Source organism: Dendrobates tinctorius, unplaced genomic scaffold (genome assembly GCF_039654945.1).
Source record: "Dendrobates tinctorius isolate UK_male_01 unplaced genomic scaffold, ASM3965494v1 ptg000152l, whole genome shotgun sequence".
Lineage (NCBI taxonomy): Eukaryota > Metazoa > Chordata > Amphibia > Anura > Dendrobatidae > Dendrobates > Dendrobates tinctorius.
In genome coordinates this window covers 499,689-525,230 of record NW_027361819.1, presented here as the reverse complement: position 1 = coordinate 525,230, position 25,542 = coordinate 499,689, and the positions used below count along the sequence as shown (strand labels likewise).

Here is a 25,542-nt window from a genome sequence, read left to right as displayed (position 1 = left end):
TTAATTATCGGGATTAGCCACCACTTGACACAAACATCACATGTCAGTATAGGCATTTTCGGATTGGTTCACAGGCTTTTTAAATAATCATGAGCCTATCCATTTGAGCAGGCCCCCGGAAACGAAGAATAGGCGAAACGCGCGTTAGGGTGGGAGATGCAGCAGTCCCTGGTAACATAAACTCATTATGCACTTTATTTACTGTGGTTACAAATCTACACTGTGTGTCTACTGATAGTATATTACATGTGGTGGCATGAGCTTTTGAGGCTCTTGTATTTATTGCACCTTACTGTTTTGGTTTAAAAACATTAACCCCTTTACCCCCGAGGGTGGTTTGCATGTTAATGACCGGGCCAATTTTTACAATTCTGGCCACTGTCACTTTATGAGGTAATAACTCTGGAACTCTTCAATGGATCCAGTGATTCTGAGATTGTTTTCTCGTGACATACTGTACTTCATGATAGTGGTAACATTTCTTTGATATGACTTGCATTTATTTGTGAAAAAAATGGAAATTTGGTGAAAATTGCACAATTTTCCAACCTTAAATTTTCATGCCCTTAAATCACAGAGATATGGCACAGAAAATACTTAATATGTAACATTTCCCACATGTGTAGAGACGGGCGGACACCTGGATGTTCAGGTCCGGCAGGTTCAGCCAAACAGTTACAAAAAGTTTGTGTTTGTGCACCAGAACAGTACCCGGACCCGAGCCCCGACCAGACATCCAGTGTTTGCAATGCTGTCATGTGCATGACTGAGCGGCAATCACCGCTTCGGATCGACAGTGAAATCATCCCTGCCTGTTAGAGAGCCGCGGTTCCCACGCTGTCAAAAGACATCGTAAGCGCTCAGCTGTGATCAGAGGTATAAAGTTTACCTCCGGTCACTGGTGTCAGCTGATGGGACTACAGCTCCCATCATCCGACACCTGCTGCTGCTAATAACGGAGCACAGGAGCGGCTGATGGGAGTATTCATCATCCGCTCCTGTGCTGTAAATAAATAATTTTATTAAAAAAACAGCATGGGGTTCCCCTGCATTTTTGGTAACCAGCCAGGCAAAGCTCACAGCTGATGGCTGCAACCCCTACTGTCAGCTTCAACAAGGCTGGTTATCAGGAATAGAGGGGTCCCCACGCTGTTTTTTTATTATTTAAATAAATAATTAAAAAAAAGACGTGGGGTCCCCCCATTTTTTACAACCAGCCTTGCTAAAGCAGACAGCTGGGGGCTGGTATTCTCAAGCTGATAAGGTGCCTGACCTTAACCCCATAGAGAATCTACGGGATATTGTCAAGAGGAAGATGAGAAACACCAGACCCAACAATGCAGATGAGCTGAAGGCTGCTATCAAAGCAACCTTGGCTTCCATAACCCCTCAGCAGTGCCACAGGCTGATCGCCTCCATGCCACGCCGTATTGATGCAGTAGTTGATGCAAAAGGAGCCCCGACCAAGTACTGAGTGCATTTACTGATCATACATTTCAGGAGGACATTTCGGATTTTACAATCATTTTTCCGGCTGGTGTTATAAAATATTCTAATTTCCTGAGATAATGACTTTTGGGTTCTCATTGGCTGTAAGCCATAATCATCAACATTACCAGAAATAACCCCGTGACATAGATCCCTCTGTGTGTAATGACTCTATAGAATAGAGGAGAGGCACTGTCTGTATTGGAGAACTGAAATAAATTCACTTTCTGATGATATTCTGATTTTGTGAGAAGCTCCTGTATGTGTCTGTGTGTTTTGAAGAATATTTCCTCTGAAAGCGATGTGTAAATGACATAGAGAATTGTTTTATGTAAAAGCTCGTGTTAAAATCGCACTGAAATCGGATGTAAATCAGATACCAGGTGTGAAAAATCGGATTGCACTCGCATGAGAAACGCTTGACACTCGCATTATACTCGTCTGACTTTGCAGGAACAAAATCGGACCGATTTTAAAATCGTTAATGTGACTCCGGCCTAATGCTGATTTCCCAAATAGGAAAGAGAAAGTGAAAGATATTTGGGAAGTTATTTGGGAAGTGTCGTCGGCCTTGCTGTGAGCTGGATCATATCTGCCCTGGGAATCAGAGACCAAGGAGAAAATCTGATCTGTGAAGAGTCGGATCATTTCAGGGAATCCCGGGAACAGCGAGAAATTACAGGAGAAGAACTGCGCGGCCATGAAGGGATTCCTCAGCCTCCTGCTCCTCGCTCCCTCAGGTCAGCGCTTCCCCTTCTCTCTTCCCATGAAGGTTTGTGAGAACAAACCCCAATAATTTATCTCTGGACAGAGGCGGTCGGATCACGATTCCTCCCTGACAGCGACGTCCGTATTATACGGATTCTGTATGAACTTTCCTAATACACCGAGAACCGTAATAAGACAGGTGTAATGGTTTGGGCGTGACTCTGCATTAACTGTTTATGGTTTGGTTTAGATGTTCCTGTGATTTTATTAATCCCATAATTGGAGTTAGGCCGGGATCACATATGCGAGAAACACGGCCGAGTCTCGCATGTTAATACCTGACACTGCCGCTGGCACTCGGGAGCGGAGGGGGTTGGACCAGATGGCCCAGGAGGTCCCGACCAACTCTACGATTCTATGTTTCTATTGTTATGTGGCCTCACGCTCCGATCCAAGTGCCGGTGGCAGTGCTGGGTATTAACATGCGAGACGGCCGTGTGTCTCGCATGTGTGATCCCGGCCTAAATAGGATAATATAGGGAGGGGCTGATAACCAGAAGTAAATCTCCCACACTAAGGGTATGTGCACACATTGCGGATCCGCAGCAGAATCTCATGCGGTGTACAGCACCATGTTAGTCTATGTAAAACAAAAACCGCTGTGCACGTGCTGTGGAAAATTCCGCCCAGATTTTCTGAGGTTTATTTTCTGCAGCATGTCAATTCTTTGTGCGGATTCCGCAGCGTTTTTACACCTCTTCCATTATAGGAAGCCGCAGGTGTAAAAACACAGGTGGAATCCGCAGGAAATCTGCAGAAAATCCGCAGGTAAAACGCAGGTCATTTTACCTGCGGATTCAGCAAAATCCGCACGGAAAAATGCACAATAGAATCCGCAACGTTTGCACATATCCTAAGGCTGAGTTCACACTGGGCGTTTTTGCTGCTTTTTTATGCTAATTTTCAACTGTGTTTTACAGTATCAGCATAGTCTATGAGATCTCAGAAATCTCACGCACACACTTTGGTTTTTTGTCATCAGTATTTTGTGCTTTGCATGTTTTTTTGGACACAGAGCATGTCACTTCTTTCTGTGTTTTTTTCAGTGTTTTTCACCCATTGACTTGATTGGTTGGTGAAAAAATGCACCAAGAACGCAGGTATCAGGATTTGCTGCGTTTTTTGTGCCAAGATCTGATTCTATGGAGCAGGACTTTGTTTTTCAACACTAAACTTTATCAGCATCCACAAGACAGAAATCTAGCGTTCCAAAACCGCTGCGAAAATGCAAAGAAAACCAGGAAACATGCTTTTTCTGTAGCTTTCCTGCCAAGAGATCAGATTTTGCTGCAGAAAAAAAATGCTGAAAAAACGCCCAGTGTGAACTTACCCTAAGAAAGTATTTACAGGTCAGTGATAATAATAATACAGGAATAATCATTCTTCTCTAGCGCCAACATATTCCACAGCGCTGTACAATTCAGAGGGGACTTGTACAGACAATGGCAGACATTACAGAAAAACACAAACCAAGAGGAAAGAGGACCAGAGCTTACAGTCTATGAGGGGGTGGGGGGGACACAAAAGGTAGAAAAGTGCTCGTCATGTGCGGCCCAGCCATCGATATAACACATAAATAGGGATATTCAAATAACGCTGGATAAGTCAGTCATCAGCCAGAATCTGTGTAAGGCTACTTTCACACTTGCGTTTTTTTTGCGCTGCGCTGCGTGCGCAGTGTAAACGCACATAAAAGCACATCATGCGTTTTTAATGCGTTTTCTTGTTTTTGCGCATGGTTTTTGCAAAAAAACGCATGCTTTTTTTGCGCTGATGTGCGCATGACCATGCACACGTCAGCACTCCCATAGACTTTAATGTGTTTTTGGGTGAATTTCGTGCGCATGCGGTTTTTTTTAGACAGGTCAGACGCACAAAAAATGCAACAGGATGCATTTTGTGCACCTGGGCGCACACTACAAAAAAACGCATGTGCATACAAATGCATGACAATGCGCACCCATGTTAAATATAGGGAAAAAACGCATGCGCATTTATGCGCAAAAACGCAAGTGTGAAAGTAGCGTAAGACCAAAGTGCTACTGAGTGCATGGCGGGTGTGGAAGCAGATGATCAGAGGGACCAGATACTGAGGACAAGATAGGAAATGAGAACAGGGAATAATTAGAATAATGAGATGAGGTGATAGGCCAGTGAAAATTTAAACTGTGGATACTGAGAAATGGATTAACTATCGCAGTCACAACCATGACCGGGCCCGTGCTAGGGGTTCCCACCATCGCCAGCATCTATTTCACCTGGATGTGTATCCATTATTACGGGAAGGGGATCTGGATGGAGGACATTACACCAGGAAAGGGCCAAGTATGTTGGACATCATAACTGGAAGGGGCCATGATGGGGGACATTATTACTGCAATTGACCAAGAATGAGGGACATTATTGCTAGAAAGGACACAGGATGGGGACATTATTACTAGAAGGGACACATGATGGGGACATTATTACTAGAAGGGACACAGGATGGGGGACATTATTACTAGAAGGGACACATGATGGGGGACATTATTACTAGAAGAGACACATGACAGGGGACATTATTACTAGACGGGGCACAGGATGGGGGGCATTATTACTAGAAGGGACACAGGATGGGGGACATTATTACTAGAAGGGACACATGATGGGGGACAGTATTACTAGAAGGGACACAAGATGGGGGACATTATTACTAGAAGGGACACAGGATGGGGGACATTATTACTAGAAGGGACACAAGATGGGGGACATTATTACTAGAAGTGACACAGGATGGGGAACATTATTACTAGAAGGGACACATGATGGGGGACATTATTACTAGAAGGGACACAGGATGGGGGACATTATTACTAGAAGGGACACAGGATGGGGGACATTATTACTAGAAGGTACACAAGATGGGGACATTATTACTAGAAGGGACACATGATGGGGACATTATTACTAGAAGGGACACATGATGGGGGGCATTATTACTAGAAGGGACACAGGATGGGGGACATTATTACTAGAAGTGACACAGGATGGGGGACATTATTACTAGAAGTGACACAGGATGGGGGACATTATTACTAGAAGAGACACATGACAGGGGACATTATTACTGCAAGTGACCCAGGACGGGGGACATTATTACTAGAAGGGGCACAGGATGAGAGACATTATTACTAGAAGGGACACATGATGGGGACATTATTACTAGAAGGGACACAGGATGGGGGACATTATTACTAGAAGGGACACAAGATGGGGGACATTATTACTAGAAGTGACACAGGATGGGGAACATTATTACTAGAAGGGACACATGATGGGGGACATTATTACTAGAAGGTACACAAGATGGGGACATTATTACTAGAAGGGACACATGATGGGGGCATTATTACTAGAAGGGACACAGGATGGGGGACATTATTACTAGAAGTGACACAGGATGGGGAACATTATTACTAGAAGGGACACATGATGGGGGGCATTATTACTAGAAGGGACACAAGATGGGGGACATTATTACTAGAAGTGACACAGGATGGGGAACATTATTACTAGAAGGGACACATGATGGGGGACATTATTACTAGAAAGGACACAGGATGGGGAACATTATTACTAGAAGGGACACATGATGGGGGGCATTATTACTAGAAGGGACACAGGATGGGGGACATTATTACTAGAAGGGACACAGGATGGGGGACATTATTACTAGAAGGGACACATGATGGGGACATTATTACTAGAAGGGATACATGATGGGGGATATTATTACTAGAAGGGGCACATGATGTTAGCCATTATAACTGCAAGTGACCCAGGATGAGAGACATTATTACTAGAAGGGACACAGGATGGGGGACATTATTACTAGAAGGGACATATGATGGGGGACATTATTACTAGCAGGGACACATGATGGGGACATTATTACTAGAAGGGACACAGGATGGGTGACATTATTACCAAAATAGGCCCTGGATGAAACACATTATACAAGGAAGAGACCCAGGATGGGTGACATTAGTATAGTATGCAGGACATTACTACATTATTGGAGGGGGAATACATATGTCTTTGAAGGATTTAGAATGCTACAAAGACCCAAAATGAAGGTAGGGGCCCAGGTCCAAATTTTGCACTAGGGTCCATTAGACTCTTGTTATGCCACTGCTGAGAAATAACCACATTGTCCGTGATAGTGCATGCCAGAGATCTGGAGATGAAATGTTAGGTTTGGATTATCGAGGATGTTAGTCTTAGGTCAACAGCAAAACAGAGAGCAAAGGTAGAGTGGTAAAAGAGATTCGGGAGACGATGTAGGGTGGTACACAACTGTCACGAGCTTTGTAGGTGAGAGTGGGGGATTTGGGACGAATAGCTGTTGACCGACTGTGGACACCTTAATGAATTTCAATGATCAGATGTGGCAGACATTCAACAGACCACGGCACGCGTTATCTCCAATAGATTATGGCAACAGCTCCCTGCACTGCAAACTGTCACATGTGTTGGGGGCAGAATCATAACAAAAAAATTATAGTAGATTTTTAAAAATAAAAAGGACGCTTCCTTTAGCTTGTGTTCAAAAAGACATAAGACTCTCTATGACTGAGCTTCTTAAGAGATTGTCATTTTTACTACATGCTTCACTATGGAAATATTACATGACATTATATGACACAGAATTGTATTTATTCTACTCGCTTATATACGTCGTCATTGTTTCAGTTGTTTCCATTGGCTGCAGTATTCTTGCCTTCACAATTTTTGGAAACATTAACATAACCCAAAACAATGTTCCTAACGCCTGTGCTAGGAAACACTAATATTTACAGTATTAATGTGAAAGAGAACGGAATGTGTCATTAGTTTGTGATGTATACTTTCTTCAGTAATGGACTATATCTGTTATTGTCCACAGTGTCGTCACTAGAGCTGACCGGACCATCCACAAATGCTGCCAGGCTGGGATCTGACGCTTGGGTTCCTTGTCTGTTCACAGTGGACAATCCTCCTGTAGATCTCAATCATCTCACAATATTCTGGTACTTCCTAGATAAGGAAATCCTGAGCTATAACAAAACTGTGAGGACAAATTATTCTAGACATTCTCTGAGCACAGAAGAATTACTAACCGGGGTAGCTAACCTGACTATTTCTAATATAAGAATATCCGATGGTGGAAGATACAAGTGCTCAGTGATCTATAACTCGGAGAGGAGGGAGAAGAGGCTCTGGTTGGATGTTGGAGGTGAGGCCGCAATAACAGAGCTGAATCAGAAATAACCAACTGCACTCACCCAACTAAGTAGGACTGTTTTGTACTCATATATAACATCAAAAGTCCATCATTAAACTTTTGTACCCTTCTAATATCTTAGGCTCATGGTCCTTTACCCAACATGGTCCCTCCTGGGGTCAGTATTTGTTTTTCTTTCTCTTTTTATTCCCCCTTGGTTATTTTTTCTCCAGGGGTTACTCTTCTAAGTAATCTGCCGGCAGCCTGTGTTTTCTCCTTGCTCCTTGTATGGGGCCCTTTATTCATTTCCTGAGAAGATGGAAGGTCCTGTTGTTGGGGTGAGCTCCTAGACCAATAGTCTCATCTATGCTTACCTACAGTACTTTTCTTTTTGTTGGCCTTAATTCACGACCTCCACACAGGAGTCACCATGCAATGTCCAACTGTTTCAGGCCACAGCTTCTCTCATGGCTAGTGTAAGTGTACCTCTTTCGTTCCAACTGCTCCTAGACCAGATCTCCTGATGCTTCTCTATGCTCAGGTGGTCTCAGGGGCTTCCTTCAACCAATAAATGTCTTTTCAAGCTATATACTCTGGGAGTCATATTTTACCTCATTTTTTTCTATTGAGCTCCAATCTCTCTCCTCATTGTTCTCTCATCTGCATAATCTAATCCTGTCCTAGCTCTTTTGCACTCAACAAGTCTCAAGCCTGAATAGCTAGCTGCTTCCCTGCCACCACCATCATTGAGAGACCTAGTCCTGAGGTTATTCGGCTCCATACCTCCTGGGTACCAGTAGGTGCTCTTCTGAACTCATTTTGGCTTCTTTCCAAACACAAAATAATTTTGCTTGGGAAATCCACTCTCCAGATCCTCCACAATGCAGTCATCACTTATTTAGTGCGATCAAAGTTTAACAAATTATTGCTTTGCATTCAGCCAGGCTCCCTATGTGTACAGTGCCTTATCCCCCCATCTGCATCTTTGACCCAGGCCATAAGTAACCTATCCAACCGTTCCCAATCAGTAGTTGAATTTCTGGAGTGTTTGCAGCCCATCTCACCTAAATGTGTTCTTCAGCCACTTTTGACATGTTGCTTGAGCAGACTTCTTCTCCTAACTGCAGACCTTGTCTCACAAGAGACAAAGTGTCTCTTCCCATGGATCTGCTTCAGCATTTCAAGAACATTCCCCAGGCAGAGCTATTGCAGACAAGACCTTTTCTCCTACTAACCAGTCCAAATACTTGAGTAACACCTCAGACTTAATCTCAAACAGGATTCTTAGCTGCTCTTGATCTAGGAGGACCTTATTCCGGCAGTGGGAGACACACTCCAGGTTAAGTATGACTTTGCCTCTCCTTTCTGACAGGCGGTTTCCTTCTGTATCACTGACAACAGGTGTCTTTTCCTAACCACGCAGACTATGATGATCTCCTCAACGAGGAATGAAAATATGTCTTCCTCTAAACAGTCTGAGGTACTTTTCACTTTTGAGAAGGAACTAGTTACCAAATAGGCAATGTCACCCCCAGGTTGCTCATCTTTCTGTAATCACCACCTTGTTTTGCTTTGATGCGGCGTCCCAGTAACCTGCTGGATAAGTAGCCTTTTCAGCTGCAGTCTCCCATCTTGTGCCCTACTGTCTCCTTGACCTGGGTCAGCAAGGCCAATACAGCCTGGACCAAGCAGTTTCATGGGGTTTATCTTCTGGCACCAAGGCCGGACTAGCCATCTGGTAAATGCCAGAAGGGCCTGTCTGGTCGTGGGCAGACTTGTCTGCTACATTGCTAAAAGAATCAGTGTTCTCATGACATCCATACTGTTAAGAGTTGTGATGGAGCACAAAGTTGCTGACTCCTTCACTTACCCCAGCAGGCCACGGGGATCATTAGAAATATTGGTCTTGTAGTAAATCTTCCTTTCCTCCATCCAGGGTAATATCAGTAATTTATCCCATCTGGTTTTTGGGGACGGGGACCCGTGGCCTGCTGGGGTAAGTGACTGAGTCAGCAACTTTGTGCTCCATCACAACTCTTAACAGTATGGGTGTCATGAGAACACCGATTCCATTAGCAATGTAGCAGACAAGTCAACCCACGACCAGACAGGCCCCTCTGGCATTTGCCAGAATTGCCAGATGGCCAGTCCTGCCCTGCTTGTAGGACCTGGCAAGTAGCATGAACAAGGCCCAGATGGTGCTGTCTCCTAGCTATGAGTTAAGGGCATGTCACACTAAGAGATATCGCTAGCAATATCGCTATAACTAGTGACGTTATAGCGATATTGCTAGCGATATCGCTGTGTGTGATACTTACCTACGACCGGCTCCCCCGCTGGTTATCGCTGATCGCGCGAGAACGTTCAGGACTGTTTCTCGTCGTCAGCTTCCTGCGGCGCTTCCTGCTGTGAGGACGAGCGACGCGTGGAGCCGGGCGGGAGGACGCAGGATCGCCTGGTGTGACAGGTAAGTAGCGATCCCCGTCCCCAGCGATGTCGCTAGTGAGATCTGCCTGTGTGGCAGCTCACTAGCGACCACTTAGCGATGTACCAGCGATCCTGAACGCGTCATATCACTGGTCGGGATCGCTGGTACATCGCTAAGTGTGACAGTACCTTTACTGTCTGCACTGAAGAACCAGCTAGGACTTTGTTAGAGGATGGTGGAGGCAGATGGTAGAAGGTAGATGTGGGGGGCGTGGCCAGGACGGCATGTAGGGCAGACTGCAAAGTGTGAGCTCCCCCAGATTAGCCTGTGTTTATCCTGCCACCGGTGATATTTGCTATCTGTGACCCCTCTGCTCTTTCACCAAATCCTCCTGTACAAAGAGATTATCTGGGGAATGAGTGTGGCTTCTTCCCAAAGCAGGAGGACTGATATGGACTCAGCAAGGGGTAAGAGAGGACAATGTAAGATGGTGACTATACACTGCTCTCCTGCAAACAGGAATTCAGATGCATGTGCTACACTTGAGAAGTTTGCCAGAGTTCCTCTTCATGAACACCCTGAAGGAGAGGAGAAGCAGCTTTAACCCCTTTCTGCCATTAGACGTACTATCCCGTCCATGTGCCCTGGGACTTAATTCCCAAGGACGGGATAGTACGTCTAATGCGATCAGCGGCGCCCACCTGGTGAGCGCCGCTGATCGCGGCCGGGTGTCAGCTGATTATCACAGCTGACACCTGGCACAATGTGTCAGGGGCGGTCACGGACTGCCCCCGACACGTTAACCCCTTGTACACCGCGATCAAACACGATCGCGGTGTACCGGGGGTTAAAGGGAAGCATCGGCAGGAAGGGGGCTCCCTCCGTGCTTCCCTGAGCCCCCCACGGCAGCGCAATGTGCAGCGCTGCTGCGGGGGACTCCTTCCCTACAGGCCCCCGGATCCAAGATGGCGACGGGGCGACGGGGGCCTGTAGGGAGCTGACTTCCTCACTGCCTGCAAAGCGCAGGCATGAGGAAGTCTGCAGAACTGCCTGTGACAGATTGCTGATCTGTCAGAGTGATCTGTGATGTGACAGATCAGCGATCTGTCACAGGACAGTGATGTCCCACCTGGGACTATGTACTAAAGTAAAAAAAAGTGTAAAAATAATTTTAAAAAATCGCTAAATAAATTAGTAAAAAAAAAAAATATTCCCCAATAAATTCATTTTTTGAAAAAAAACAAACAATAAAAGTACACATATTTGGTATCACCGCGTCCGTAGCGACCCGCCCTATAAAATTGTCCCGTTAACCCCTTTAGAGAACCCCTTAAAAAATAAAAAACGAAGCAAAAAATAATGATTTATTATCTTATCACCGAACAAAAAGTGCAATAACGCGCGATCAAAAAGACGCATATAAATATCCATGGTACCGCTGAAAACGTCATCGTGTCCCGCAAAAAACGAGCTGCCACACAGCGTCATCCGCAAAAAAGTAAAAAAGTTATAGCTCGCAGAATAAAGCGATGCAAAAATAATTTTTTTTTATATAAAATTATTTTCTTTGCAAACAACCGACAAAACATAAAAAACCACCTAAATGAGGTATCGCTGTAACCGTACTGACCCAAAGAATAAAACCGCTTTATCAATTTTACCGCACGCGGAACAGTGTAAGGCTGGTTTCACATTAGCGCTTTTTAAGCGCACGCACGGCCGGGGGTAGCTCCGCCCCCGAGCCGGCTCTCTGCCCGGCGTGCCCGCCCCTTGCTTGTAGCGCCGCCTCCTAGCGCACAGCGGCGCCTGCGATCGGCGCACCCTATCTTTAACATAGGATGCGCAGATCGTGCGCAGGCCGTGCGCTAGTTGCGCTTTGACCTGCGCTGCGCACTTTTGACGGTGCGCCGTGCGCGCCAAAATCCGAAAAGTTTGATTTTTGCGCGCACGGCGCACCGTCAAAAGTACGCAGCACAGGTCAAAGCGCAACTAGCGCACGGCCTGCGCACGATCTGCGCACCCTATGCTAAAGATAGGGTGCGCCGATCACAGGCGCCACTGTGCGCTAGGAGGCGGCGCTACAAGCAAGGGGCGGGCACGCCGGGCAGAGAGCCAGCTCGGGGGCGGAGCTACCCCCGGCCGTGCGTGCGCTTAAAAAGCGCTAATGTGAAACCAGCCTAAACGCACCCCCCAAAAGAAATTCATGAAACGCTGGTTTTTGTTCATTCTGCATCCCAAAAATCAGAATAAAAAGCGATCAAAAAATGTCACGTGCCCGAAAATGGTACCAATAAAAACGTCAACTCATCCCACAAAGAATAAGACCTCACATGACTCGGTGGGTCAAAATATGGAAAAATTATAGCTCTCAATATGTGGTGATGCAAAAACTATTTTTACAATAAAAAGCGTCTTTTAGCGTGTGACAGCCGCCAAACATAAAAACCGCCATAAATAGTAAATCAAACCCCCCATTATCACCCCCTTAGTTAGGGAAAAATAATAAAATTAAAAAAAGTATTTATTTCCATTTTCCCATTAGGATTAGGGTTAGGGCTAGGGTTAGGGCTAGGGTTAGGGCTGAGATTAGGGTTAGGGGTGTGTTGGGGTTAGGGTTGGAGTTATAATTGGGAGGTTTCCACTGTTTGGGCACATCAGGTGCTCTCCAAATGCAACATGGCGTCTGATCTCAATTCCAGCCAATTCTGCGTTGAAAAAGTCAAATGGTGCTCATTCCCTTCCAAGCTCTGCCATGCGCCCAGTGTTTTACCCCCACATATAGGGTATCAGCATACTCAGGACAAATTGCAAACCAACTTTTGGGGTCCAATTTCTCCTGTTACCCTTAGGAAAATAAAAAATTGGGGGCAAAAATATCATTTTTGTGGAAAAAAATGATTTTTTTATTTTCACGCCCGGGCGTTATAAACTTCTGTGAAGCACTTGGGGGTTCAAAGTGCTCACGACACATCTAGATAAGTTCCGTGGGGGGTCTAGTTTCCAAAATGGGGTCACTTGTGGGGAGTTTCAATAGTTTAGGTACATCAGGGGCTCTCACATGACACCCGCAGACCAATCCATCAAAGTCTGCATTCCAAAACGTCAGTACTTCCCTTCCGAGCACCGACGTGTGCCCATACAGTAGTTTTCTCCCACATATGAGGTATCAGAGTACTCAGAACAAATTGGACAACAACTTTTGGGGTCCAATTTCTCCTGTTACCCTTTGGAAAATAAAAAAATTGGAGACTAATTGATCATGTTTGTGGAAAAAATACGATTTTTTTATTTTCATGCCTGGGCATTATAAACTTCTGTGAAGCCCTTGGGGGTTCAAAGTGCTCACCACACATCTAGATAAGTTCCTTAGGGGGTCTAGTTTCCAAAATGGGGTCATTTGTGGGGGGTTTCCACTGTTTAGGTACATTAGGGGCTCTCCAAAGGCAACATGACACCCGCAGACCATTCCATCAAAGTCTGCATTCCAAAACGTCACTACTTCCCTTCCGAGCCCCGACGTGGGCCCATACAGTAGTTTTCTCCCACATATGGGGTGTCAGCGTACTCAGGACAAATTGGACAACAACTTTTGGGGTCCAATTTCTCCTGTTACCCTTGGGAAAATAAAAAAATGGGGACTAAAAGATGATGTTTGTTGAAAAAATACGATATTTTTATTTTCACGCCCGGTCGTTATAAACTTCTGTGAAGCACTTGGGGGTTCAAAGTGCTCACCACACATCTAGATAAGTTCCTTAGGGGGTCTAGTTACCAAAATGGGGTCACTTGTGGGGGGTTTCCACTGTTTTGGTACATCAGGGGTTTTCCAATCGCAACATGGTGTCCGATCTCAATTCCAGCCAAAAACGTCAAATGGCGCTGCTTCCCTTCCGAGCTCTGCCATGCGCCCAAATAGTCATTTACACCCACATATGGGGTATCAGCATACTCAGGACAAATTGCACAATAACTTTTAGGGACCTCTTACCCTTGGAAAAATAAAAATTGGGGGTGAAAAGATCATTTTTGTGGAAAAAATATGATTTTTTAATTGTACCGCTGTACGTTATAAACTTCTGTGAAGCCCTTGTGGGTTCAAAGTTCTCATCACATATCTAGATAAGTTCCTTGGGGGTCTAGTTTCCAAAATGGGGTCACTTGGGGGGGTTTCCACTGTTTAGGTACATCAGGGGCTCTCCAAACGCGACATGGCGTCCGATCTGAATTCCAGCCAATTTTGCATTGAAAAAGTCAAACGGCGCTCCTCCCTGCTGAGGTCTGCCATGCGCCGAAACAGGGATCACATATCAGGTATCAGCGTACTCAGGACAAATTGCACAATAACTTTTGCAGTCCAACTTCTCCTGTTACCCTTGGTAATATAAAAAAAATTGAACCTGAAGTATTTTTTTAGTGAAAAAAAGTTAAATGTTCATTTTTTTTAAAATATTCAAAAAATTCCTGTGACGCACCTAAAGGGTTAATAAACTTCTTGAATGTGGTTTTGAGCACCTTAAGGGGTGCAGTTTTTAGAATGGTGTCACTTTTGGGTAATTTCTATCATATAGACCGCCTCAAAGTGGCTTCAAATGTGATGTGGTCCGTAAAAATAAAATGGTGTTGGAAAAATGAGAAATCGCTGGTCAATTTTTAACCCTTATAACTTCCTAACAAAAAAAAATTTTGGCTTCAAAATTGTGCTGATGTAAAGTAAACATGTGGGAAATGTTACTTATCAAGTTTTTTGTGTGCCATATCTCTGTGATTTAAGGGCATAAAAATTCAAATTTGGAAAATTGTGAAATTTTCAAAATTTTCGCCAAATTTCCATTTTTTTCACAAATAAACGCAAGTTATATGAATGAAATTTTACCACTAACATGAAGTACAATATGTCACGAGAAAACACTGTCAGAATCACCGGGATCCATGGAAGCGTTTCAGAGTTATTACCTCATAAAGGGACAGTGGTCAGAATTGTAAAAATTGGCCCGGTCATTAACGTGCAAACCACCCTTGGGGCTTAAGGGGTTAATTATCTGCAGAGACTGTGAGTACCAAAGTCCCTGTTAGCTCCACAAAGCAGGCTGATACCACTAGCAGGAAGAATGCAGAGGCCAAGAAAGACAGTTCACAGGTTAACTCCTCGATGTCTGAACCCACGCTGAGTGAGATCCTAGCAGCAATCAATTCCTGTAATTCCACTCTGAAGGATGTAACCACTCAGATGGCAGAGATGAAAGCGGACATATACTGTATAAAGCATGATCTACACACAGTGAATGAGAGAGTGGGTGAGTTGGAGAGGCGAGTGGGCGTAACTGAAGATAAATTGACCCCTGTGACTCGAGACCTGGGTAGAGCTATCCACAATATATCTGTATTGATCAGCAAAGTTGATGATTTGGAAAATCGCTCTCGCAGAGGCAACCTGCGCCTGGCGGGGGTCTCGGAGAGAGCGGAAGGCCAAAATCCAGCTGCCTTTCTGGAGACATGGCTGACAGGTGCCATGGGAAAGGACATTCTCTCCCTGTTTTTTTCCATAGAGAGGGCGCATAGGGTCCCGGCTTGACCTCCCCCACCTGGGACACCCCCACGGCCCATTCTCCTGAAACTCCTGCATTACAAAGATAGAGATGCCATCCTCAGGTGGGCTAGAGAACTTCAGGAACTCACCATTGATGGCAATAGGGTTTCTATATATCCAGACTTTTCCCTGGAGGTGCAGAAAAAGAGGGCGCAATTTCTAGATATCAAGAAACGTCTGAGGAATATCCAAATTCCCTATGCTATGCTCTGCTCAGCCAAGCTACGTGTGGTGGCCAAGGGGACTACTCATTTTTTTGACTCTCCAAAACCCGCCCTGGACTGGATTGATGATAACGAGAAAGACTTACGGAGGCGCATACATTGACACCAGCACGTTCTGGCAACTTGTACGGCATCTGTTGCTAAGCCGGTGGCTCTCATATCCACTTGCACTTGGATTTTTTCATCCTTGCAGCTGTGGATCTGGATGATATGCGGGATTGCCTTAAATTGTTTCTCCTACCACACCAAAACTTGCGCAGATTTTTGGTTGACTTGAACTTGAGGAGGAGCTGAGTGCCAGCTAATCCCGCCGGATGGCGGGTCTCCCTGTGTGGACATTTTTGTACCTGCCTATGTGCATGACACACTGCCTTAACTGCGGTGTTGGCCTAGTTTTCTGAAAGGCCCCTAATCTCTCTTCTAGAGAGAAATGTTTTGTTGTGTGGATATTGTTTTGAGTTTGTGTGTGGGGGTTTCAGTATGGAACAGATGCTCCCTAGGGGGCCCAGGTTTCAGTTATATTATGCAGGCATATTCAACTTAGATAATTTGGATATTTTGGTAAACAATTATATAAATATGATATGGCTCAAAACGTGAACCTATTGGCCTGAAACGTAAGAGGGTTGCGCAACGCCAATAAAAGGTATGCAATTTTTTAATCCATCCGTAAATATCACCCAGCTATTGTTTGCTTGACAGAAGCACTTTTAGTCAGGGACAATCTCCAGACACTTAGAAACCCCTGGGTGGGTGCGTCATTCCACTCAGTGTATTCCGCGCATGCTCGAGGGGTTAGCATTCTAATTCATCGCTCCATCCCGTTTGTGTGTGACAGCTCTTCTATTGATGCAGATGGAAGATATGTTTATCTGGTCTGCTCTGTTTATGGTATTCATATGTACATCCCACCCCCCTACTCTGGTGAAGTTCTTAGGAAAATATCTCTTTTTATTACCAAAAGCCCTCCTGCCCCAGTCCTAATGTTGGGGGACTTTAACAACTACCTCCATCCCTTCTGGGATAAATTCCACTCAGGCAATATATCAGAGCTCTCCCCCCCATGAAAATGGCTGCTGCACTTACTCAGTTGAGTCTTCATGATATTTGGCGGTTAAAAAATCCTAAACTTAAAGTCTATTCCTGTTACTCCTCATCCCACCACACATTGTCAAGAATTGACTTGGCGATAGGTTCTGATTCGATGCTGACTCTGGTGGCCGAGGTCGAATACTTAACAAGAAGTGTTTCGGACCACTCACCCATTAGAGTGCAGCTGAGATGGGGAGCTGACAGAGTGAGGAGTTGGGCCCCATGGTGGCTAAACCCAAATTGGCTTCTTCTGATTAATGGGAATACTATAGAAGGGTGTATTAAGGAATATCTACATCATAATATTGACACCGCCCCGCTAAACATTGTCTGGGATGCTCTTAAGGCTTTTTGTAGAGGGGTTCTTTCAAGAGAAATTTACCAATTTAAGTCCAAATCCAGAAGGTTGACATCCTTCCTCCGTGAAGAGGTAGATAAATATGAACTTGAATTTACTAATACACTATCAGACTCCAGTAGGAGGCAGTGGGAGGAGGCTCAGAAAGTATACTCGGACCATTTACTTGACAAAGCTGAGCATAAACGTTTTTTCTGTAAGCAGAAGTTCTTTGAGGCGGGAGAAAGTACGGGACACCTATTGGCTTCTGTTATTAAGGCACAGGAGGGCTTGGCCCATATATCGAGTTTACATAATACAGAGGGGGTAACTATCACAGATAATAAGGACATCTTAGCAGAGTTTAAAAAGTACTATTCTGAACTGTATGCTTCTAGGGCCCCGCCTTGCGAGGGCGAAATGGACACATATCTGTCTAAGATAAAACTTCCTAAACTTTCTAAGCAGGCAGTTGAGGAGTTGGATAGGCCCCTGACGATTGAGGAGCTGGATTATGCGGTTTCACGGTTTCCGAATGAGAAGGCCCTAGGGTCGAACGGTTTCCTGGTGAATTTTACAAACGCTTCAGTAGTGTTTTACTGCCTCTGCTGCTAAAAGTCTTCAATCTGCAAGTGATAAGGGTCAGCTCCCTCCGTTCATGCTAGAGGCTATTATAGTGGTCATCCTTAAGCAGGGTAAGGATCCTCTCCATCCTGAATCTTACAGGCCCAAATCACTACTCCAGACGGATGTTAAAATTCTTGCCAAAGTTCTCTCGGTCAGACTGGCTAAGGTTATTGGTGGGCTCATTCATGAGGATCAGTCGGGGTTCATGCCGGGGAAGTCTACTGCCATTAATTTGTGTTGGTTGTTCCTCAATATGCAGTTAAGTTCTCCTGAGGCGGGGGCCAGGGCGGTGCTATCGCTCGACGCAGCTAAGGCCTTTGATACGGTTGAGTGGAGTTATCTTTGGAAGATTTTAGAAAGAATGGGGTTTGGCTCTAAGTTCTTGGCCCTCATTAAGCTACTCTATAATGGTCCGTCAGCTAGGATTAGGGTCAATGGTGAGTAGTCTGGGGTGGTGGCGATGGGGAGGGGAACAAGACAGGGATGTCCTCTATCGCCCTTCCTATTTGCCATCGCTATTGAACCCTTAGCATGTATTATTAGGGCCTCTAAGGAAGTGCATGGATTTAGGGGGGGGGGACCTGGAGGAACGCATCTCGCTCTATGCAGACAACATGCTTCTGTATCTGGGGGATGCCTCTTCCTCTATTAGACCAGTTATGGTTATCCTTGAGGAATTTGGTAAGTGGTCGGGCCTCCTTATAATTTGGAACAAATCGGTACTTATGCCTATAGACCTGTGTGTAGACACGCAGAGGTTGGAGGAAACCAATATTAAACTGGTAACAGAATTTAAGTATCTGGGGACCAATGTTACAGCTAAACCTTGTTTACTATGTGCCTCTTAATCTGACACCCCTGTTAGATAGATTTGTAACTAAAATTGATGCATGGTGTAGACTTCCCCTATCAGTTGTTGGGAGAGGAAATCTCATCAAAATGGTTTTATTGCCCCAACTGCTCTATATACTTCACAACTCCCCGGTGTGGATCCCGGCATGGTGCTTTCAGTGGGCTCATAGGTTATTCAGACAATTACTTTGGGGAAAAAAGCAGGCTCGAATCCGTCTGGAGTACCTACAAAGAGAAAAAACAAATGGGGGGCTGGCTATCCCGAATGCTTGCATCTACTATCTGGCGGCTCAGATTCAGCAACTGAAGGGTTGGGATCAGTGTGGTGCACTGGAGAAAAATGGGCGACTGGCAATTCAGAATAGCCCCTGGAGAGTACCAATGTATATGGTAGACGCCTGGGGAGGGGGAAACAAATTATCTCAAGCTCCAACTCTGGCCATGATCTATAAGGTTTGGGATAGAGGAAAGCACCTGTTGGGTGGTTCTGATTGCTCTTTGTTTATACCATTGTGGCATAATCCTAGTCTTCTGGAACTTTAGAAGGGTGCTCTGATTGGGAGGCGAAGGGGGTGATGATGGTGGCACACATTCAGTCTAATACATTAAAACAGTTTGAACAACTGCGCACTGAATTTGACATTCCTCATAGGTTTTCCTACAGATTTTTACAGCTCCAACATGCGTTGGCAGCTCAAATCAAAACTAGAGATCTTAGTATAGACCCTAATCCCTTGACAATGTTAGTGGGGGGCTTGGGCTCCAGAAGAGGACTGATTTCCTCCATCTATAGAATACTTCTCAATGCATTCCACGATAAGTACCCTCTTTGCACCAAAGCTAGATGGGAGGAGGATGTTGGCCAGCTCTCAGATGATCAGTGGGACTATGTGTTTTGTTCAGTGCCCTGTCTTTCGTTATGGGAGGCCCAGAGATTATCGCAGGTGTATCTAATACATAGGAAATATAAAACGCCTGCGTTCTTGCACAAGATCGCGATAAGGAGTGACTCGTGCTGCCGCCGATGTAGCCTACCTGATGCACACCTTATGCATATGTTCTGGGAGTGTCCTCGGCTTGGACAGTTCTGGAATAATGTTCTGAATACATTGGCAAGAGTTTATGGTACAAGATTGCTCCCTGATTCAAAGGTCTGTGTGCTGGGTATTGTACTGGATGTTCCTGTGGAAGACCCGCTGGCGATCGGTATGGCTAGAATTTTATATATAGCACGGAAAACTATTGCCTCGCACTGGAAGCAATCTGCACCCCCGACGGTGGAGGAGTTTATTAATAAAGTCAAAAGTTCTATAAGGCTGGAAAAAGGAGTGTATATAAAAAGAAAAGCTATCGGAAAATTTGATAAAATCTGGAGCCCCTGGCTTAACACCCCGGGTTTGCCATCCCAAATTTTGCTGCTGGAGAATCTGTTCCCTATGCTTCGTTAATTATGGTTCCCCTTACTCCCTCTTGGTTCCATATGATCTCTTGCTTTATGAATAGGTTTCATGAATATGTCTATTGCTCATTTTGTACTATGTGCCTGACTGTTCGTAGTTCTATGCTGTACAAGTCCTATCTTGTTTCATATTGTCCCCCTTAAGAATGTTTTTTTTTTGTTTTTTTTTCTACTATACATTTATAGGCAAGCAGAAGGAAAATGGAGTAACCATAAACCACAATAAGTTTATAAATTGCATAGAAAATAAATCTTTATTATAATATGTTAAAATTTATCAAACATTCATAAATGTATATGGGGTAGATTGGAGGAGAAATCCAGAAAAAAAAACAAGCGAGGAGTCACCATTATAAATAAAGGATAGGACAAAAAGCAATGATATAGGTGCAACTACAAAGCAGACCCTAGTGTGCAAAATCTTGCGAAAATATTACAACATGCCCGAATTGTAACAATAAAGCGCTACACAAAGGTGCCAAAATCAAAGAATCACCACATACACATTGCAGTTACACCATGTGCAAATAGTCACCATATAAGGCCCCAAGGGATAATACCCACAATATCATGTATGCTTATTGCCACTTAACCATGCTGTCAGTATAAGAAGGGGGACGCCTCACTGTAACCCCGATGCGCGTTTCACCACGGCTTTATCAAGGGGTTACAGTGAGGCGTCTTGATAAAGCCATGGCGAAATGCGCTGTAGTTTCACCTATATCATTGTTTTTTGTCCTATACTTTATTTATAATGGTGACTCCTCGCTTGTTGTTTTTTTCTGGATTGCTCCTCCAATCTACCTCATATACATTTATGAATGTTTGATAAATTTTAACATGTTATAATAAAGATTTATTTTCTATGCAATTTATAAACTTCTTCTTGTGGTTTATGGTTACTCCATTTTCCTTCTGCTTGCATGTTGTTGGGAGTACTCCACATTTACCTGTTTGTCCGCACACTGGATCGGGGAACTTTATTGGTCTCTAACCAATTCCTGGCCACATGTGACAACTATGTTCGTTTTGAATATCTGTTTGATATACATTTATAGGTCACATTCTAAGGGACCCACGGTTACATTAGTTATAATTTGATAATGGGGGGGTTGGGTTGTGTATAAGAGGTATGTCTCAAATCTGTATGTTAAAACTGTGTGTGCCTTGTCTCAATTTTGTAAGTTAAAACTGTTTAATAAAAATAATCTTATCTAAAAAAAGAAGGTAGATGTGGACTGTCGGTTAAAAAATTTGCTCAGGATTTTTGTTACACTTGATTATGAATCAAACAAACACCAGAGCCATCATTTCCATCATCCATCCAACATTTGGACTTGATTCATCATATACAGTCACATATGTTGATACATTAATGATGTTTTATTCTTGCATTTTTCAGCTCCTCCACTGGTGACAATCACAGAGAGAACAGTTGTAGTGAACGAGGAGAGTGTCCTGCGCTGCTCCGCCACTGGCTTCTTCCCCATAGATATTGAAGTTAAATGGTTCAGGGGCTCAGAGAGGCTGAGTGATGTTACTATGGATCAGCCACAGAGGAACCCGGACAGAACCTACAGTGTGAACAGCACCGTGACCATCACTCCCACTGAGGAGGACCGAGAGCAGAACTTCTCATGTAGAGTCCGACATTTTTATCTTACTGATCCTCTCCAGGTACACTTCCAGCTCATATATATGGGTAAGCTACTATACTATCTCTTTCTCCACATATCAATATCGGGTGTTTTATTGACCTTCCTTTTGTGTTTTTTAGACACTTTTTATTGTTAGTGGTTTTCAGAATTATTTCTCCATCTAGCCTGATGAAGAGACCTGAGTAGTCTCGAAAGCTTGCAATGTGTTACCATCTTTTCAGTTAGCCATTAAAAGGTATCAACTACTGAGGACTCTCAATCCTGAATATTTTTATTCCAAACTATGATTTTTAACATTATTTCAGTTAAAAAATTATCACTTCTCCATCTTAGTTATATATTACAATTCCACAAGATTTTCCATGAAGGACTGATGGGTAGTGCTCTCACCTATGGAACCATTAGGGAAGAAATAAGAAAAAAAAACGGGGTCCACGTCACTCATTCTTAGATTAAATTTGTCTAGACGTAAAATGGATTCCATGGCCACTCCACATGGCTGTTTGTAATCTGTAAATATGATGTAAAAGATTCCACTTAAATATCTAAAGTTGGAATAACTTATTAATATACAGTAGCTCTTAATTCTAGTTTCAGCTTTAGTTATTCTTCGTTTGGATCTCTATTCCACAGTTATCTTATTCTAACCCACCATAGAGATCGAAGATTATCTCAGAATTTCCCACAGTAGATCTTATTTTAAAAAAGATCCGTCACCAGGTTAATAGTGGTAACATTTTGTTTTTGCTCTTATTTCATTCCTTTGCTTCCCTGAGGAATCCAATTTTTGTTTTTTTAGTAAACCATTCGGTTCCAAAGATATGGGCATTTTTTATTTAGGTGCTGATTTTTACCAAGGGTGCATTGTTCTCAGGGCCGGACTGGCCATCTGGCAAATGCCAGAAGGGCTTGTCTGGTCATGGGCTGCCTTGTCTGCTACGTTTTTAACAGAACCAGTGTTCTTAAGACATCCATACTGTTGAGAGTTGTGACGAAGCACAAAGTCGCTGACTCCGTCACTTACCCCAGCAGGCCACGTGTATCATTAGAAATATTGGTCTTGTAGAAAATCTTCCTTTCCTCCAATCCAGTGTAATATTAGTAATATATCCCATCTGGTGCTTGGGGACGGGGACAACATGGGCCTGTGTGATTGCAAATGCCAGTGCTGAATTTCAGCCCCAGTCCATACCTGGTTGTTCACACTGTGATAATGCAGAACAGCCAGAAGACACTCCCCCGAGGGACAGTATGGCATATTTATAAGGCATATGGCATATTTATAAAATGTAATACACAGTGGAGCAACAGAAATAAAAAGAGTGAAGAGTGTCCACGTCTGCCCTGGTCACAGGTCCTCTGATTTGATATTATTTCCATAAACTTAATATTTAACGAGAATGTATAAAAAAAGGAATGGGAGCTATGTCTCCACTTCTCACTGAATCTACCTGAGAAGACTGTGAACAACTATAAAGGTGTAAAGCTGCGATATAAGTGATGGATGGGTGTCATGTAATAAGCGTGGATGGATATGTAGCTATACTTGCAAATTCCAGACTTGGAAAGAGCTAAACCTTGCAAAATGTAAAGGATAGCTCAACCATCCACGTAGGGATCCAACAGCCTTGGTGAGGCAACGATCTAAGTAAACAGCTAATTAAGGAACATGGTCAGCAGATTAATTAGAGGGCTTACCGGGAAGCTAATCAGGAGCCTAGGTGTCCTATTTAAAGGGAGTCTGCAATACCCAAAAATGAATTTTACCTGTAGATTTAGAGTAAATCTGCAGATAAATAGCATTAAATTAGCACCTGACCGTCACACTGTAAGCTACAGGGAGGAAATTAGTTTATATCCTCCCAGGAGCTGCTGGCTTTCAGTCATAAGGGAGTGCATGTGTAGGTACGTGTGCCGACTGGAGGTGGTCCCTTTCGGCCTCTAACAGACTGGAGACAGAAACCAACGTGCGTTCAAACAGGTCCTCTTTATTGGCCATCCTCTCGACGACCACTGCACCGTGACAGCTCCTACGCACAGGCCCGGGTACCTTTCACCTCCTCCTCTCCCCTAAAGCGACGTCCCTCGCGGTTCTTTCACTGCGGCTGCCTTAGGCCCACCACCATAGCGCTTCCCCTGGCCGAGTCCATCTGTCTGTTACCCCGGGCGTCCTTTGTCCTGCGGTTATCCTGTCAGGGCCACCCCCCCGACTGTCTCTCCTTCCAGTCCCTTCCGGAGCTCGTCCTTCTTCAGTCTCCTCCTGAGCTGAGCTGCGCTGAACTCCTCCTGGACTGGATTCCTCCCCGGGACTCTCTCTCTCTCTTTTTATTCCCCTGCCTGGGGATTCCCCTCCCAAGTCCCCGTAACTCCGTCCACCATGACTTTGCAGTTTCTTAAGCATTAGCTGCTGTTCTGTCCTTTCCCTGGATTCTTTTGTCTCCCTCTAGTGGCAAAACCTCAGTACTGCACAGTCTCCTTTTCCTGCTATTCTTTGTCTCCCTCTAGTGGCCAAAACCCGGTCCTACATCATCTCTTCCTGATTTCAGCTGTTTCCCAACACGTATATACAAATTCACGTCAAGTATATTTACTGCACATCTTTACATTCACTTTTCTTCTTCAGACAGGTCCATGGGTCAGTCCACTTCCCTACATACCCCCTTCCTTTTACCATTGTCGTCCCTGACAATCCCGTGACCTTCATGTTTTTTTTTTGGGTACTTCCCCACTTGCTTTTGTCTGCGCGGCCGGTTGCTGAGCAGAGCCCAGAGCTTCCTAGCTCAACACGGGGTGCTGGGCGGGGCTGGGAACTATTAAGCTCCCAGTAGCTGACAGCTACTCGCAGGCGCTTGCACCTCTATGACGACTTTCCTTCATTGGGGTTGGACCACCCGGACTCTTCAACGGGTGCTCTCCCCCAGGTATCTTACACTACTGGATGCTTTTGCATTTGGGGTATTGTTCACCAAGTATTTTCTGTCCCATACCACAAATCGTTATACACCTTCTTTACGTGGTTGTCATGGCAAGCATTTTCCTCTAATTTAGTACCTAGGACCTGTTGAACATTTTTTTCATTTTATTATAGACAACATTTAAACTAGTCACTATCTCCGCTTTTTAATATCACGGGCACCATTTCTACAACCTTACTCATCGATTAACCATTAGACATCCTTATTAAGCTGTACATCATTATTAAACTCTTCATTATGCAACATTTCAAACATTTGTCAACAACATTTATAAACAGTGGTGCACCCCCTTCCTTTGTAGGAAGTACCCCCACACATCCCTGCCATGTTAGGAGATAGGGTCTCTTACCCCGAGGGGACGTGGAACAGTCCCCATACTGCGCAACAGCGCACAGCAGTCCCGGTAGTCCGATCTCAGCGGTACTCCGGGCTGTCTCCTGATGGCCGATGTTCCGCCAGCAGCAAGGAACTCCGCAGCCGTGGAGCCCCCGGGATGTCTTGACTGTTCCTGGGCTCCGAGTGTCCTTAGTGCCCGAGACCCAGGAGTCCACCTCCCCTTCATAGGGTCCCGCATTCCTCAGGGTACACAATAACTGCCACGGCATAGTAGCCGCAGGGACAGTATTCCTTGTAAAAGAATACCTGATCTCCCATCCGCAGGGCCCTCCCATGCTTAATGGAGACCGCATTCAGGTACACCTTGTGGCCAGTCTCCGTTTCTCTGATGAAGCCATAGCCCCTCTCAACATTCATGTACACAAGCTGCCCGGTGTCATGATCTCAGTGCAGGTTTATCTCGCACATG

At 44.6% G+C, this 25,542-nt stretch overlaps 1 protein-coding gene across 2 annotated transcripts in view; it reads left to right on the top strand.

The window, feature by feature from the left end:
* Window positions 1-115: 115 nt before the first annotated feature.
* Window positions 116-25,542, top strand: part of LOC141050657 (uncharacterized) — a 75,628-nt gene continuing 50,201 nt past the window's right edge. The window contains exons 1-4 of one of the 2 annotated variants that reach the window (XM_073547247.1): window positions 116-171; window positions 2,008-2,228; window positions 7,181-7,510; window positions 21,507-21,806. In XM_073547247.1, the coding sequence (XP_073403348.1) occupies window positions 2,189-2,228; window positions 7,181-7,510; window positions 21,507-21,806 (670 nt within the window). In that variant the 5' untranslated portion in view covers window positions 116-171; window positions 2,008-2,188. Of the gene's footprint in view, window positions 172-1,941; window positions 2,229-7,180; window positions 7,511-21,506; window positions 21,807-25,542 lie in introns of both variants that reach the window. The other variant, XM_073547248.1, reaches the window with a different exon arrangement.